The sequence below is a fragment of the Tuber melanosporum genome (genome assembly GCF_000151645.1).
Source record: "Tuber melanosporum whole genome shotgun sequence assembly, scaffold_52, strain Mel28".
Classification (NCBI taxonomy): domain Eukaryota; kingdom Fungi; phylum Ascomycota; class Pezizomycetes; order Pezizales; family Tuberaceae; genus Tuber; species Tuber melanosporum.
The window spans coordinates 278,074-295,542 of NW_003299098.1; the positions used below are offsets into that span (position 1 = coordinate 278,074).

Sequence of the window (17,469 nt, forward strand, 5' to 3'; positions counted from 1 at the left end):
CTATTTAAGTGAATAATTCAAAATATTGGTTTTTTTCTTCTTTTTTTCATTGTATAAATAGATAGAGGAGATTAAAATCTATTAGAAAAATATTTATTGTAGTATTTCAAGAGGAGGACTTATTATTAAAGTCAGTTTTGTAATTTTGTATGATATTCAATAAATGCAACAACTATAATTGAAGTTTATCTCATATGAGCATATTATTAGTAATTAGCCTATCTTTTATGAATATCTTTAATACAACCTGTAAGTAATATATGAATCTTATAGAAATTGAATCTTACAATTATTGTAATTGTCTAGTTTTATTACCCAAATTTCATACTACAATGGTTTAGTAAACTGGCCCTAATATCAAATTTCTTTACCATATTTCTTTTACGAATTTTGTTATATTTATACAGGTTCTATTTTGTTTTTTCTTAAAATTCTAGTTTATCCTTATGTCTAAAGAAGATAATGGTTTTAAATATACCTAAACCTTGTAAAAACAGTGAAAAAAGAACTTTTGAGTAAGCATCTTTAATATTAGATTTAATTATTATAGAATATTAAAATATTAACAGAAAGTTAAAGATTCTCTTATAATAATTACAGTTAAGTAAGAGGCTAATACAATGAAAAAATTACTTAATTACAGCTTATGAGCTAATTAACTTTACAGAAAATATTATAACTTTACTAACAGATGTCCATATGGTCAAACTTAAAATAAGGCTAAATTATACTTTATTGTTTACAAATTGAATAATACTTGCATTTAGATAAGCCTTATTCTATAATAAGATTCAGGTAGGGATTTCAAGTCTTATCAGCATGATATTATTATTATTAAGTAAAAAAGTCCCATATGAGTATCATATAAATCTTACTTAGAATGAGTGAATTTCTATAAATTATCTTTCTATCATATTTTAAGGTCAGTTGGACTACTGATTGGAGTGCTATTATAAAATTTACTTGTAAAATTCATTTTCTCATTTTCTCAAGTTTTACCCTGTTGCTATGCAAACTTCAATCCAGAATAACTCTAATCATGCCAAGGTTGCAGCACTCAGGCTCTACAACCCCCGAAACTTCGCTAGCTCAGCTTTCGGGGGCACTCATCCTGAGTGCCTGATAGCTCAATGAAAGATTGCAGCTCAACGATAGATTGTGGCTCAATACAATTTTGTAGCTCAACAACCTATTGTAGCTCAACATCAGTTTGCAGCTCTATACAATTTTGTAACTTCAAGTCACTTTTCATTCTAGGTCTAATTTCAGAGTAATGCTATACCTATCATGAAGGTAAATTAATATTCTATATTACATTGATTTTCCCCAGTTTCACCTGATGTTTAATGCCAATAACTATCATCTTGGATATTTTTTTTTTCCATACACGCCTCAAATTTCTTTACTTTACCTGTGCCTTTAACTCAATTTGAAACACTCTATACTCAGCTTACTGGCCCCTTCTCTTAGCATTATGTGCTCTACACAATTGCATCTCTGCTTTCTCAACCTCTGCATCTACACTTTTCTTAGCCATTTGCCAAGCTTGTGAAGGGTATATAACTCCTCCTCTTTGTAACTGTCTACAACTCTGTACCTTACGTTGTGCATTTCTCACCTGCTCAGCTGCCTGTGTGTGTTCTAAATAGTTTATTGCTAAGGCCCCAGATTGGGCTTAAACCAATCCACCTTGTAGTACTCTCTTTAATTTATTCTGGAAGATTGATGATAAATTACCAGCTTCTTGTTGTAACTCATCTCCTGTTCTCTTGAGCGAAGTAATCGTAAGAGGAATAGTTGTAGAGAATTCAGAAGGTTTGGTAACTGGTTGGACTACTGGAATAGCCACTTCCTGTAATTTGGAAATTACCACTTCAGGATTATAGGAAACAAGTCCGGTCACACAAAATGTGGATATGATAGTAAATGACTTAAAGGTTTGTTCTCGGATTGTGTGAATTTTGTCTAAAAATTCACATTTATCGAAATCTTCACAACCAGTTCGAGTAGCTGCTTCAACTGATTCAGCATGGTAATGCTTATATGGTTGAAATACGACAACATCCAAAGGTTGCAGAAGATGGCTCGAATGTGGGGGAAGACAGAAGACAATAATATGATACTGGTCGCAGTAGTCAAGAAACTCCTTAATACAATAGGAGCCAAACCCATCCAAAATGAGGAGTCGATAGGTACCAGCTTGGTGTTGAGAGGAGAATTGTTCAAAGTAGTATACCCACTCCATCATCAGATAATCATTATTGTATCCAGTATCTGATGTGCCCACAAGGTAGTTATCTAGTATAAATGTTGTTGTGTACCATAGTTCCTGATAAATAATGCCTGGAATAATGATCATAGGTGGCAGTACAAATCAAGCAGCACTAATTGTTTCACAAACAGAAACGAGCTCACGATTACTTGAACTGCCCAGATATGCTTGTCTATTTGGATCTCGAGTAATAATCCCTTGATTTCTACCAATTCCAATACGGAAACTGGTTTCGTCAGAGTTGTATCAATCACAGGTATGAATCATATACCTTTAACATATAGTATTGTATTTATCAAACTATTCATGAATGGTATCAGGATGGTGAGCATTTTTTCAATCAATGTCAATTGAGCATTGCTTGCAAATAAAATAATCTGGATGACATTTGAGGAATCTTCGTGCCCAATGTTCACTTATAGTAGGCGTAGGAAGCATTCCAGTATGTGCATTTTGTAGAATTGTATTTACACAACCTGTGACCATTGGCAATCAGGCACTGGTACCGATATTATCCAACCGATCTAGATATTAACAAACAGCTAGTTCCTGATCCTCAGAGAGCTTTTGATTTGCTGCAGGTCATTCTTGTCTAGATTGTTGACCCTGCTACCTTCTGCATAATCGCTGCTCTGAAACTTCATACTTGTGAGCTAGTGTAGCAATATTGTGTGTATCCTTGCCAATCTCATTGAGGAAGGTAATTGTGGCCTGGATCCGTACTTCAATATCTTGATATGCTTCCACACGTTGACTTGGAGGAATGAGAGCAGATGAAGAAGACATAACTGATTCATATATAGAAAGAGTTTGAAGTTGAGATGATGGAGTTCATTTATTAAAGGGATACTACATGGAACTTAATCTATTTAAATACTTTATACTTACAACTTTTATGAAGTCTTAAAGTAATAGTATTGAACTACAAAATTCTATTAAGCTATAAGCAGTTTTAAGCTATAGGCTATTATTGAAACATAGACTATCATTGAGCCATAGACCCTCATTGATCCTTGAACTGACTTTGAGCTACAAAATTGTATAGAGCTGCAAACTGATGTTGAGCTACAATAGGTTGTTGAGCCACAAAATTGTATTGGGCCACAATCTATCGTTGAGCTGCAATCTTTCATTGAGCTGTCAGGCACTCAGGATGAGTGCCCGAGCACTGCAACCTTGGCACAATTAGATCATAGAAAACGCAACGTTACTTTTTTCGCATAACAACACCCTTATGATACAAAGTACCAGAACTTTGAATGTAATATCATAAATGAGTAAGCAAGAAGAGAGAGCTATTATACATAGCTGGCAATAGATTGGTTGTAATGGATAAGAGAAATTGTATTTATACCAATATCATCTTTTCATCTTTTGTGCAGCTAAATACTGTAGTCATCATGAGATACCCCAAAATAATCTATTAACATTCTTAATAGAATACTTGATAGCGAGTGATCTTCAGTGCTCTGTTCAACCCAGCGCGTGGGGGGTAGGCAGTCCCAGCAATACGAGATGAGCACACCGAGTGAGATTTAATGATTGACAAAAGGTATCGGGAATCCGGATTTAAAAACAATCGCTTCTATCTAACATCAAGCAAGCAAACCTTTAACCCTCAAGCTAATCCCAGCTCCGCACGTTCTTCAACACGCATCCCTCAGAGGAGCCTCTAGCTACCAGCTTTCCGACGACATACGCGTTCTCGCCCTCCGCCTTAAGCATTTCGAGGACCTGCTCCTGTTCTGTCGCAGACACAACAATCACGAAACCAAGGCCGGTGTTCCATGTTCTCCCAAACTCAAGTGAAGCCAAAGCTCCAGCCTGCTTAAGCCACTTGAACAACGGGGACAGAGGCCATGTCGAAACATCGACTTCTGCTGTCAAGTGATTGGGAAGCATACGAGGGATATTTTCGGTCAGACCCCCACCAGTGATATGTGCCATGCCTTTTATAAGACCCTTACTGGACAGCTTCAAGAGTGGCCTAACATAAATCCTTGTCGGGATCAGAAATTCCTCGCCGATTGTAGTGGAGCTATCCCATGGGGCAGGCGCGCTCAAGTCTAGGAGGTGCCTCTCGATAATCTTGCGGATCAGAGAGTATCCGTTAGAGTGAGCCCCATTTGATGCGACACCCACGAGAAGGTCTCCCTCAGACATGTCCTTCAGTTTCGGTAAAAGATTTTCTCGCCTCACGGCGCCAATTGCACAACCAGCGGCATCGTAGTCACCTAGTGCGTACATCCCGGGCATTTCAGCAGTCTCGCCGCCAATAAGAGCGCAGTTGGCTTGCCTGCAGCCTTCGGCAACACCTTCAATGAATTCGGCAGCTTGCTCGACGTCAAGTTCGCCGGTGGAATAGTAATCAAGGAAGAATAGTGGGGCTGCTCCCTGTGCAAGGAGGTCATTGACACTCATGGCTACAAGGTCGATACCTGAAGGATGTCAGAGAGCGAGCTTAACATAGAGATTGATATTACTTACCCACAGAGCGATGCTTTTTGAGGGCGCAGGCAATCTTGAGTTTTGTCCCAACACCATCGATTCCAGCAACCAATAATGAATCCTCGTACCCAGCAGCTTTCAGATCATAAAGGCCACCAAATCCACCAATTTCTGCATCAGTGCCAGCTGTTCTTGTTGAACGTACAGCGTTTTTGATTCTCTGGACAAGGGCATTGCCAGTTTCTATAGATACACCAGCGCCTGCATAAGTCATAGATTCCGTCGGCGCTACCTGCTTAAAGGCTCTTGAAAGGTTTTAGCTGACTTTGGTTATCAAAGTGATACGGAAGAGAAGGCCTACCTATGAGCAATATCATTTCGGTAAAACATATCTCTGAAATCAATAGCCGCCATTCCATCATAAGCGTTACCGACCGCACCCTCCAGGGTATCAGCGGTTGCTGAAGCTGCTATCACTCGCCCTCCACTAGAGTAAATTTTCCCATCCTTTAATAAAGTTCCCGCATGGAATACGTTTGTATCTACGAAGGTTAGTTAAGTCAGGCAACTTGAAATTCTTAGGACAAACCTTTCTTAACAGGATCCAGTCTAATTTCCTTTCCTTTGGCGTAAGGCCCAGGATATCCACCCGCAGAAGCAACAACAGTCGCTCCGAAGCCAGGGTTGATCTTGATTTTTATCCCGTCAAGATATCCGTTCGCAGCAGCTAGCAGCACTTCGGCAAAATCGGTGTCTTCACTAATCAAGGGCAAAAGGGTTTGTGTCTCTGGGTCACCGAATCTGACATTATACTCTAATACTTTAGGTCCACTCTTGGTCATCATCAGACCGGTAAACAGCACCCCCCTGAAAGGATATCCTTCACGCCTCATTCCATCAATTGTTGGCTGTAAAATCGTTTTGTGGATCTGATCGATAACAGATTGCGGGGCAATGCGGGTTGGAGCATAGCATCCCATACCACCGGTATTAGGACCTTGGTCACCATCAAATATTCTCTTGTGATCTTGGGCTGGCGGAAGCGATACCAAAGTGTAACCATCGCTAAATGTCAAGACACTCAACTCATCTCCCTCTAAAAATTCCTCAATGACTACCTCGTCTCCTACAGATTGTTAGGGAAATAACCACACACAGGGGAGGCGCCGGATAGACTCACCTGCAGCTCCAAACTCCTTGTCTACGATTATTTCCTTTAGCGCAGCCAAAGCTTCCCTTTTCGATGCTGGGATGACAACACCCTTCCCTGCGGCCAGACCGGAAGCTTTGATCACAACACTATGGCCCACTTTCTCGAGGTATGCCTTGGCTTCCTCATAAACAGCGAAGTTACGATATTCAGCAGTGGGAATATTGTGTCTTCGCATAAAGTCCTTGGAAAAGGCTTTCGAACCCTCCATACGGGCAGCTTCTTTTGAAGGTCCAAAACATGGGATACCAACTTTCTCCAAATAACTGTCAGAAACAAGCAGTCTCAAGTATAACACCAAAGTTCTAGGAAATACCTTTACGGAAATAGCCCTCAATTCCGTCAACTAGAGGTGCCTCTGGCCCGGGTACGACCAGGTCTATACCGTTTTTCGTAGCAAACCCGACCAATGCAGGAAAATTTCCTACATCAATGTCGATATTGGAAACGTTTTTTATTCCACGAGCAGTCCCTCCATTTCCTAAAGGAAAAGCCATCAGAATCCCCACAATTTAAGGTTCTCATACAAAAGGGAACCCACCAGGAGCAACGTAGATTGCCTCTGCCTTGGGAGACTGAGAGAGTTTCCATGCCAAAGCGTGCTCCCTGCCACCAGAACCGACGACAAGAATCTTCATGGCTTTAGTTGCTGGCGTTGGGGGTTTGTGTTTGCGGGTGTTTGGTTTAGAAACTTGCCCCACAGCGGGTGGTTTTTTCTTATCGGTTCGTTGAGGGATTTTGAATCTTATCTTATCCGCATCTGTCCGACTGCTCTCTGGTTGCACTGCTCAACGGCTTAGAGGAAACAGCGCTTGATTTATTCTAGAAAGGACCCTTCGAGGATGAGAAGAGTACGATAATCATTCAGCGGATTAATCAAAAGACAGATTGCCAAAAGCCCGCGAGCGCAAGTGCAGCAAAATTGGTAAGTCTACTCGAGGCTTCGAGGCTCCGTGTTTGTTCCTCTACCGTAGGGGTTGGCTCACTAGGGTACACTGTCTTATTAATAGAGGAGGTTCAATTTTCTAGGAACATGGAAGGTACAGGTGTTTTGATAGAGGTGTAGACTATTGCTCGGAAAATACGATGCATGGTAAACATTTTGGCAAGCAGGTACGGAGTATATCAGGCCCAGAGGTACAGTAATTAGTCCCTAATGCTAGGCAGAAAAAGGTGAAAAGAAAAATAATTTTCACACTAATGCTAGCAGTGCCGACCATCCTATTCCTTTCTGCACCTACGAGTAGAATGCATGGAAAATTCCGCCGATACACCTGTCATAGTGGCAGTTTGTACGAGTACAGGTGGCATTCAAAGCCGTACTCGTACAGTACTGTACACCTGTATTTGTGCGGTATGTTGTGAACTCAGTTTGAGGTGTACTGAGAACCTCGAACCTCCCTATTATATTCGGTGCAATGCTGTGTTCGGGATATACCGGTATACGGAAACGTTTTTCCATGTAATTGTAAAATACTTTCCTCAGTGTGGTGCAATGTTCTAGATCTCTTGCGTACCGGCATAATTTAATGCTCATCGGTATGATGCCATAATTCATTTTTTGCTTACATAAAAAACACAAAAAAAGGGGGCTTGGCAAAGTAGGATAACATCTAAAAAAAAACCATGCATGAGCAATTCGAAATTTTGCGACCTCCACCAATATTGCTCTGATTGAAAATCAAAAAATGTATATAATTAAAAAGGAGTGTCTCCTGAGTGCGATACTTCTAAGAAGCCTCATCTTCCTAGTGTGGTTGTGGTTGAAATTTTTCGAAAGCCATTCTTGAGCTGGTTTTTGGTTGATTTCAAGTTGTCTGGCACCATACCAGTAGAATAAACAGGCAACGATTATAAATAAGTTACCAGCAAGACGCTAAACTCCTAGGCAGAAAAACACAATCACAATAAATCATCAAAAATCTGAATATTTCTTTAAAAATAAACCAGATTCAGGTGAATTTATTGTTATTATTATCATTATTAATTTTAAAAGTGTTAGAGACGTATCGTCATTAGATCAATGTACTGTACTGCAAAGCTGTGATTCCAATTCAAGTCAGCTGCTGGATGTGTCTTATGTAAGCTAGCGACATGGGGATCCCCTGAATCTGACCAACTCATTCACCCCGCCACCATACTCGAGTATCCAAACCAAATTTCAGGGAAATCCACCATCCCGAAACAAAGCTCCAGAACTTGTCTCAGCAAAGCCTCCCCAATGGCGTCCAAAAACGTTGAAAAAACCAGAGCTAGATTAGAGAAGAGGTTTTTTTTGCCCTAGCATGCCCATCTGGTATTTTAATTTTTTAAATTTTCCTAATACTAACCGTGCTCGCAGAATCGAGGAGGGCGCCTACTACGAAGCCCACCAGCAGCTACGAGTCGTCTCCCAGCGGTACATCAAAGCGCACAACTATGACGCCGCCATCGATATCCTTTGCTCGGGTGCGGAAGCTCTTTTGAAGGCTGGTCAGAATAGTAGTGGGTGTGATTTGTGTTTGATGTTGGTTGGAGTGTACAAGACTGGTAGTCTCGCTCCATCTGCTACCTCTCGAGGTACGTTGGAAAACCATTTCCCCCATTGGTTATTTATTTATTGGCTGCTGCTATTTAGCCAGTTTGGACTTCCGGGTACTGATTTTTTTCTTTTCCTTTTTTTTTTAATGCACATATAGCAAGGTTGATACAGCTGATAAGTCTCATCCCTCCGGAAGAGCCTGGTAGGAAACGGTTTATCAATGAAGCCATAGCGTACGCATGAAGTATTTGCTATTTTTGCTCTGCCGATTAGGTAGGATAACTTATGTCTGACTTGACCCTGTGTTGGTACAGGTGGTCTTCAAAGCACGGTGAATATCCAGCTGGCGATCCTGAGCTTCATCACTTCATTGGGAAGCTCTTGGCTCAAGGTAGGCATATGCACCACCGACCCCTCTCATTGCAGGCCTTAAAAGTACTGATCTTTATCATAATAGAGGACGACACATATGAGGCAGAGAAGCATCTAGTCGTCGGGACAAAGGAGAGCGCAGAAACCTTTGCCGACATGCTGTACGAATGGTACACTGAGGACGAACCCCATACAGCCCCCATCTATGCAGCTCGGGCTGTCCTCCCATATATGCTTATTGGTAATCTAAGAGATGCTACGCGCTTGTTGACGACATTCACACGCAAGTTGATCGAAAACAACTCCTCTCTCGCCGTTCAGGAAGTCCAAACCGCTTCCGTGGATTGCAAGGTTGTACCCTCATTGCCACTCTTGAACTTCTTGAACCTTCTCCTTTTGGCCTGTCAGACAGGCGGACAAGACATGTTCCGCAATCTCAAGTCTCATTACAGCAACAGCCTTATGGAGGTACCGCACTGGAATGAGGTTAGCGAACTGCCTGCCCTTCAACTTCCGGCCAACACACTAACCATTGAACTTCTCGCAGCCACTGGAACAGATCGGGGAGATTTACTTGGGAATTCAGATCAGGAGACCTGCTAGCATCTTTGACATGATGGGTAGTATGTTCGGAGGAACTCCCAATTCAGTGCCGCAATCGCGTCAAATACCCCCCGAACAACAGCCGCTTGTTGACCTCGACTAGAGCAGCCACAATAAAAAAATATACAAAAATGATAATTGAAACTTTAATGGTATAATTGACCCAAACACCTTGCTAATGCACCGGGGGGGGGTATAACAACAAACGCCATGCATAAGAATAAGAATGTGAAACTAAAAGGGAAAGCCCGCCTCGGTCCCCGGCTGAAACTATGCCTCATCCTCCGCCTCGTACATCCAGTTATCCTGTTGCAACGACAGGACCTTCATTCGTAGAAGCTCTAAGCACAAACATCAGTGGAGAGCACGGAGAGCGGGAGTCGGGGGGCGAAATGCCTGGTAGCCGCTTAGTTGTATCGGCACTGTGTCTCCCGATAGCTCTGTGTTGTTCAACCACTATCGCGCGATGGGACACGTCGAATTAGCATTCAATCATTCCACAAAAAAAAAGAAAGGGGAGAAAGTTTGAAGAAAAGAATCCCCCCTACATTCCCTCTCAATCTCCTGTAGCCCCAAATGCTCATGTATCCCAATCACAGGTGGGGCCTCAATGTCAAGGGTCCCGTCCGACTTCCTAACAATGATACTCTCACTCCCACTGACACCCCCCACCGAGTCATCTTCCTCCCCACCACCTCCCCCCAGTCCAGAGGAAGCCGATGAGGACGCAGTAGAAGTGTTATCCATCCCGGTATTAGCCGTAGACCGACTCAACGAGCGAAATAGAGCCCGACGGACGTCCGCGGATTTAGACCTGTGATGTGTCGAGCGCGATGCCATATTTTCCCTTAATTTTCGTTTCGTTTTGTCTTTGTTCTAGAGTTGTTATTTGTTTTCGAGGATGGCTTGGGGGCATACAATAAAGGGGACTCCTCGACACCCAAAACATTTGAATTGGGAAGGGAGAGAAAGGACAGCGATAGAAAAGTGGTGGTTGTCCAACAAAGTTGCTTGCTTGCTTGATTGCTGTTTCCGGACTTGCCGCAGAGCCGCAATAGGTGGGTTTCCAGGCTAATGTTATTTCGGGAAGTTGCACCTTTTGCACCGTGCGCAGCGAACAGCACCAGCCCTTACCGTTATCGGTACGGTACCCTCCGAACCCTGGACGTTCTTAGCAATACGCTTTGTAAGCGTATACCCTAGGGTTTGTACTAGTACATTTTTTTCCACACGACGAGTGAAATAATTTCCGTTAGTCTAGTTAGTTCCACCTCCAAGCCCGCCGACTAAGCCAACCAAAGAACTCAACCGACACGCAAAGGATCAATTCCTCTAGCACGCAACGTAAATTGGCAAAATGAGTGGCAGGGGAGGATTCCGTGGGGGTGGTCGGGGCGGAGGCGGGTTTACACCGAGGGGTGGTGGGAGGGGTGGGTTCGGCTTTCGAGGTACGATACATATGCATACACATGTCCGATGAGCGAGTCGCAGTTGTGAAGAGTACTTGATGCTAATACATTTATTCAATCGCAGGTGGTCGCGGGGGTTTCTCGGGATCGACGGGGCCCCCGGATAGTGTTCTTGGTACATATACACACCTCTCTTTCTGCACCAGGTCTCAATTTGCGTTCGCTGAAAAAGAGAAAAAAACTAACCGAATTGATTATATGCGGATGGCAGCGATGGGCTCCTTCATGCACGCTTGCGAAGGCGAGATCGTGTGCCAATCTATCAATACTAAGATCCCCTACTTCAACGCTCCAATCTACCTCGAGAATAAGTCTCAGATCGGAAAAGTGGATGAGATCCTCGGCCCACTAAATCAGGTCTTCTTCACTATCAAGCCACAAGAAGGCATTGTGGCCAGTTCTTTCAAGGAGGGCGATAAGTTCTATATTGGCGGCGACAAGTTGCTGCCGCTTGAGAGGTGAGAGTTGGCTGGGTTCTGCTAGATTGACCGGGGTTGGCTAATTGATCGGGGTGGGTGGTAGGTTCTTGCCCAAACCAAAGGTCGTGGGGCCCAAGGGACCGAAGCCCGCAAGAGGAGGACGAGGAGGTGCCCGTGGCGCTCCTAGAGGTGGACGGGGTGCCCCTCGTGGCGGGGTAAGGGGTGGGCGTGGGGGAGGCGGATTCAGTCGCGGAGGGGGGAGTGGAGGTTTTAGCCGTGGAAGTGGCCGCGGTGGCAGTGGATTCACTTCCCGTGGAGGCCGAGGAGGATTTACTCCTCGGGGACGCGGCAGAGGCTAATCTTACTTTATTTTCTATCAACGAATTTATTTTTTGCGAAGTTCTGTACTATATAAAAGTCTTGCATCGGAATTTCCTCTCCATACGGTATTCGGTAGTGCGCAAGAGCTTACTAGAAACAGGCTTTCAAATAACAAGGGTGAAATTGATGTCCGAAAGCATATATCTCCAAGATTACCGAATTTCGAAAGACCGGCCCAGATCAAAGAGCCCTACTTTTTTGAACATAGTTTACCTCATTGCGCGGAAGGCATGGTATCATATCATAGGAGCGGCTGCGGCCGTTGGTATGGGGTGCCCTAGGGGATAATTCCAGAAATCCGGAGCTCCCAAAGTGCTTGGTTTAGGGTTATATTAGTTTTGAGTCTCAGAAGAGAAGCACTTTCAGCTAGAGCAGTGGGTGGCCAGTAGTCGGCTCCTGGCGTACGAATGCCATATGCAAAACGAGAGGAAACTTCAATAATTCAATCAAGGATTGGACAAGTGTCAGCAAGTATATCAAAAGAAAATGATTGGTATTAATAAAAGAAGAGCTTACGGGAAGTATATATACCACAAACACCAACTCCAGAAAAACTGGACGCCGCCATACTCTGCGAGGAGAAAAAAGACAATTGGTAGTACTGATGAAACCAACTACGAGAGAACAAACCCAGTTCCCAAAATTGGGATATGATGCCCTAAAGGAAGGAAAGCTGAAGATACTCCCTCACCTTCTGTGCCCCCCGCCTCGCCTGCCAAACCTGATGCTTGTAGGGACAATTTTTAAACTTGACATTGTGAATGCAATGTCATCCATGTCTATCTCCTCGTTTTTCGCTTTTTGAATATTTTTTGAACCTTCTCCTTTCTGCACTTGCTGATATGTCTCATCAACGGTAGCTCCAGTCGCCGCTACTGGCTTGCCATTAGCTTTTGGCGGCCTTTTCGTCTCCCCCTTATGGACATTGGCAGAACGAAACCTATCCCTCCCTCCAGCAGTCAGAGTTTCCCCTTCTGTGAAGGTTTGAGGTAGCGAGCGTTTTCGAGAAAGAAGGGAAGTGCATTGGTCTATGCCCCATTTAACGATATTCCAGTTGTATTCCTATATTACGTCAGGACTTCTCTTGGAATAAGGGGAGAATGGGAAAAACCTTTGGGAAATGATGTTTATCGATCAAATGCATTCGTCTCTTTTGCGGGGAGCTACATAACCTACTACACCCTTCTACAAAGCACGCATACTAGGGGTAGCATTAGTTCTCATCCTGCTAAAAAGAAGGACAGAGGCTCAATGCATACGGTCTTGTCACCACGCTCACGCTTAAGCTCCGTTAGTGGATCATGGTTCTCAGCGATATGCAGATCCAAAAACCTCAGAGACGGAAAATTCCGACCGCATTCATGACAGCGGTTTGAATGAGCTTGAATGTAATGGGTTTCAAACTGTTCGTGAGAAGCGAAGGGTTCCCCTGAGCAACCTGGTGGAAGAAAACAGCTGATTGAAGGTGTCTGCTCACTGCTAAGCGGATCGAGACAGACATGCTTGGAGTAGCTAGATTTAGAGGATAGGTCTTGGCTGACCGTGTCTTCCTGATCAACCGGACGGGTGAATATTGTCCAGGATGGCGACGTAGCTGAACTGACGGAATCCGAGCGGACTCTTTTAGCCATGAAGATGGGCCGAGTTGTGCGAACAAAAGATGGTTTGGGGGCGGTGAGGTGAGGGTCTCAAGAAATTCCAGTTGAGCCCCAGGAGCCAGTTTCACGGCGGCCGGGTAACCATTCAATCCACGACCGGAACCTATGATAATTTAATTTTGCAAAATTTAAAGTGCATTACGGTATCATACTGGCAGATACACAGCATTTCCTTGCAAAACAGTGCATTGAGACTATAAATCCGCGTTTGGAGAGTCTTCCGAGTCTTCCCTCGCTATCCTCCTAAATCTAATCTGTGCTAGAGCACCCACACTTCCATCCCACCTCTGCAGCCATTCAATATTAGCCCAGTCCTGCAAATCAGGAACATAAAAGCCCGTTCGAAACTCCTCAATCTCCCGTGCAATGTTCTGCTTCAACAGGTCCTCCTTTGTAGAAGGCGACCTTCCAGGTCGGCGTGCCTTCTGGAGTCCAGATAGCTCCCCATCGTTTCTATGGACCCATCTGAAAGCACCGTTAGTCAGGCCTCCAGGAGCAAAATTGCAAGGCATGACCTTACTGCTCAATAAGATCTCGGGTTTGGGATATGCTCAGCGGCTCAATCGCATCTCTTGTGGCTATTTTAAAATAGCCTACTCGAACCACTAAAATAACAACGCGGTTAGTGGGGGCACTTCAAGGCAACCGCCAAAAAAAAGCCATACGTTCAGGTTCCCGGGCCTTCGACCTTGAAGCCTCAAGTCTTCGTAGTTTTGCCTCCCTCTGTGTCGCCCTATTCAACTTATTCGTATGACGGACACTCAATTGATCAAGCTTTCCTCCTTTCTTTGCTCGAATCTTTTTCGCAACTTTTGCGAGTGCGACAGGCATCTTTTTGGGTAGTGGGGTGGGTGGAGTGTGGAGTTGTAAATTTTCGGGTTTGATTTTCTCTCTCGGAAATGCCAGTGTCAACCCTCTGTTGAGAGCCTCCAGGACAGTACTGTGCCGCACCACTAGGCAGGCACGGCAGGGCAGCTTTAAGTCTGTGCGCTTTAAAAAACCCAAAATCTAAGATATCACGGAGTAAACAAGCGACATAACAGTACCAGTACCGGTATTCAAGTGTGATAATATAAGAGAGGCTGGATTGCACAATATGCTCGAGTAAATAATTCCAGGAAAATCGTTGGGGGCACCTCGCAAACGTTTCTTTACACTTTTTTGCTCACTTGATTAATGCGTTCCTAGATAAGATTTCCCTTATCGGAGGAGAGATCTCGCCCAAGCAAAATCCTACCCGACGCGTTGCTTCCCGCGTCGTTGCCAGTCCCAGGTCCCGGAAGTATCCCGACTTTCAACCAGTCACTTACTCATAACATTCTCCTTTCTCCTCCTCGCTCTCACCCTCCCGGTTCGAGAATCTCCTCCCCCTCTCTCACTTCCGGTTGCTGGGTAATCATGGGTATTAGTGGTATGTTGACTTCTTTTCTCCTATCTTTTGGTCACCATTGACATTTTCTAGGCCTTCTTGTCAGGCTTGGATCCATTCAACGGAAGAATCACATCAAAGAATGGAATGGGACGACCGTTGGCATAGATGCCTACAGCTGGCTCCACAAGGGGGTCATAGGATGCGCTATTGAACTAGCTCAGGGGAAACATACCCGAGGGTATGGCACTTTAAATCCTAACATATAGCTGCTCCTTAGCTAACCATGGCTATTCTAGATACGTTGAATATGCAATGAGTCGAGTGCATATGCTTCGGCACTTTGGTGTCACACCCTACATGGTTTTCGATGGTGACTATCTACCCAGCAAATCCTGGACCGAGGCAGAGAGAGAAAGGCGACGACAGGAACGTCGAGCCAAAGGATTGGAGCTCCTTAAGCTTCGGAAGATGAGGGAAGCCCAAGAGCAACTACAGAAATCTATCGACGTCACACCTCTCATGGCTCGTCACCTCATTGATGAATGCAGGCGGATTGGTGTGGAGTGCATTGTAGCCCCATACGAAGCTGATGCGCAGCTTTATTACCTAGAAAAGACGGGTATAATACATGGCATTATTTCGGAGGACTCAGATTTGCTAGCCTTTGGATGTAAAAACCTAATCACTAAGATGGATAAATTCGGGGGTTGCTACACAATTGATCGGGATGATTTCACCGCTATTCGAGGCTCCGGTTTCTCGCTTTCAGGTTGGACCGACACCGAGTTCCGATATATGTGTATCCTGAGCGGATGTGATTACCTACCTAACATCCCTCGCCTTGGACTGCTAGGTGCATACAAACTAGTCAAAAGACATAAAACACCAGAGAGGGTAAATTTTTATTACGATTATAGCCTCAACCACCTTTCTAATTCAGGTTTCTAGATAATCCAGTCTGTTCGATTTGACGCGACCAAAACTGTTCCTGTAGACTACCTAGATGGTTTTCGACGGGCAAATTTGACTTTCCTCCACCAGTGGGTATTTTGTCCCAAAGCTGAAAAGATGGTGATGGTTACGGAACCGGACGCGGTGGTGGACAAGCAATATCTTGATGGTTGTGGAAGGTAGGTTGCTTCTATCTATCTCTGACTGCACGCCGTCTCTAACAGAAACAGAGAATTGGATGCCGAAACAGCACGTGGAATCGCATGTGGAGATTTAGATCCGGTAACAAAAAAGCCCTTTGTATTAGAGTCAATCGTGGAGAGTGCCATCCGCTCAGTAAGTCTACTCCCGGGCTACCTTTCTTTTTTCGCCCCTTCTAATCAAATTTAACAGGCATGGATGAAACCCAAGATGAGGGTTCTTGAAACTTCCCAAAGCTTTACATCAATCTCAAATTTCTTCAGTAAATGACCATTTCAGGTTTTGAAGGTGTGGGGACTAATTATTCTTAGAACCACGGGTGGAGCCACCAACAACACCTTTACAAGAGAAGTCTGTCAATATAATAGCCGGCAACCTTGTTCGTTCAGAACCTCAGATAAAGCTGAAGCCATCAACTCCAGCCACAAACAAGCGCCTATTCTCGCAGTTTGAGGTAAAGACAGATGAGCCGGCTAAGAGGCCACGGATTTTTCCCGAGAATGTGCTGGAGGATTTTAATGTGACAGGAGAACGAAGTTCCTTCTTCTCGAGAGTCAGTCGTCAGTCGTTTTCTCCAGTGCCACGGATAGCTGATATGCCGGGCCCTCGGACCAAAGCGCGCCCTACCACCAAGAGGACGGAGCAACAGGAAACGCCATGCTCGTCGGGCTCATCAAGCTCATCAAGCTCATCAAGTCAAAAAATTAGTTCATTCCCTACCCCCGAGTCATTTAATGCCAATGAACCCATAGTCTCGCAGACCGAGGACGAAGCTATCTCCAAAGTAGCCCTAGGCCTCAAGAGTAAATACGGCTTCACCTCCGGTCCCCCAGCCCCAGCCTCGAAAATATCTCGTATTCTCACAGAAAGAAGGGACAAAACCAAGGGCCGGCTTCCTGGGACGAGACGCCTCTTCTCAGCTCCTGAGCCTACTTCCAGCCGGATACCCCATACAGAGCCCCTGGGCGATAGCAGCGGCGAGAGTCAGGGCGACAGCTGGCCAGACTTTGTCGGCGTCAGGAGGTCCAGCGCCTCTAGGGAGGTTGCACAAAACGGGTTTGGTAAATTCGCTTTCCAACGTAAATGATGAATAGTGCTTTGTTACTTTGCTATTGCTCTCTCGCCCTCCCACCACGATTACTGGTTTCGAGACATACAATTCAATCCGGAGTTCTTGTTTTTGTTTTTTTACATTTTCTCCTCTCATGTGAAGGTTGTATTTCTGCTCTACAGTATATTATCCATAGGAGTCGGTGGCGCTATGGATACTTGCGGTTGCGTTTGTATACTAGATTAAATAGGGGAGGTTGTAGTTTCAATGGGCGGTGGTAGCGGTTAAAATTTGATATTTCTTGTGTGGGATTATTTGTCCAGCGGGGCGGGTTACCGGTATGAGAAGTGTAAGAACGATAAACTGTCACTGGAGGGGCCTTGAGAAGATCCGTTATGCGATCGCGTTGGAATTGATCGCGTTCACAAATTGTCACTCGTGCGGATACGTCGGACGTACAGCCGCATTCGTAAAGTTCTCATACCCCTTCCTTGTGTCTCGGGAACTGTGCCAGCCAACAAGAGAACAAGAAAATCCTTTA

The 17,469-nt window shown here is 44.4% G+C and overlaps 6 protein-coding genes; 3 read left to right on the top strand and 3 right to left on the bottom strand.

Annotated features, from left to right (window-relative positions):
* Positions 1-3,801: 3,801 nt before the first annotated feature.
* GSTUM_00009083001 (uncharacterized protein) lies at positions 3,802-4,994 on the bottom strand (the record flags this gene model as incomplete). XM_002840487.2 has 2 exons in its annotated part: positions 3,802-4,710; positions 4,760-4,994. The coding sequence occupies 2 exons, from the start codon at positions 4,992-4,994 to the stop codon at positions 3,896-3,898; spliced, it is 1,050 nt and encodes a 349-aa protein (XP_002840533.1). The 3' UTR covers positions 3,802-3,895.
* Positions 4,995-5,008: 14 nt separating this feature from the next.
* On the bottom strand, positions 5,009-6,775 carry GSTUM_00009084001 (uncharacterized protein; the record flags this gene model as incomplete). XM_002840488.2 has 7 exons in its annotated part: positions 6,472-6,775; positions 6,247-6,411; positions 5,901-6,182; positions 5,310-5,846; positions 5,156-5,262; positions 5,082-5,112; positions 5,009-5,025 (listed from the first exon to the last, which is right to left on the bottom strand). The coding sequence occupies exons 1-7, from the start codon at positions 6,566-6,568 to the stop codon at positions 5,009-5,011; spliced, it is 1,236 nt and encodes a 411-aa protein (XP_002840534.1). The 5' UTR covers positions 6,569-6,775.
* A 1,319-nt stretch (positions 6,776-8,094) lies between these two features.
* Positions 8,095-9,588, top strand: GSTUM_00009085001 (uncharacterized protein). XM_002840489.2 has 6 exons: positions 8,095-8,198; positions 8,272-8,489; positions 8,609-8,684; positions 8,766-8,842; positions 8,909-9,309; positions 9,371-9,588. The coding sequence occupies exons 1-6, from the start codon at positions 8,152-8,154 to the stop codon at positions 9,527-9,529; spliced, it is 978 nt and encodes a 325-aa protein (XP_002840535.1). The 5' UTR covers positions 8,095-8,151; the 3' UTR covers positions 9,530-9,588.
* A 1,108-nt stretch (positions 9,589-10,696) lies between these two features.
* On the top strand, positions 10,697-11,755 carry GSTUM_00009086001 (uncharacterized protein). XM_002840490.2 has 4 exons: positions 10,697-10,874; positions 10,960-11,010; positions 11,107-11,353; positions 11,418-11,755. The coding sequence occupies exons 1-4, from the start codon at positions 10,784-10,786 to the stop codon at positions 11,671-11,673; spliced, it is 645 nt and encodes a 214-aa protein (XP_002840536.1). The 5' UTR covers positions 10,697-10,783; the 3' UTR covers positions 11,674-11,755.
* A 470-nt stretch (positions 11,756-12,225) lies between these two features.
* Positions 12,226-13,365, bottom strand: GSTUM_00009087001 (uncharacterized protein). XM_002840491.2 has 3 exons: positions 12,955-13,365; positions 12,807-12,896; positions 12,226-12,757 (listed from the first exon to the last, which is right to left on the bottom strand). Exons 1-3 carry the CDS (start codon positions 13,324-13,326, stop codon positions 12,383-12,385), a joined length of 837 nt encoding a protein of 278 aa, XP_002840537.1. The 5' UTR covers positions 13,327-13,365; the 3' UTR covers positions 12,226-12,382.
* A 1,297-nt stretch (positions 13,366-14,662) lies between these two features.
* GSTUM_00009088001 (uncharacterized protein) lies at positions 14,663-17,237 on the top strand. XM_002840492.2 has 6 exons: positions 14,663-14,764; positions 14,816-14,963; positions 15,022-15,619; positions 15,674-15,855; positions 15,907-16,012; positions 16,070-17,237. Exons 1-6 carry the CDS (start codon positions 14,752-14,754, stop codon positions 16,145-16,147), a joined length of 1,125 nt encoding a protein of 374 aa, XP_002840538.1. The 5' UTR covers positions 14,663-14,751; the 3' UTR covers positions 16,148-17,237.
* The last annotated feature ends 232 nt before the right edge of the window (positions 17,238-17,469 follow it).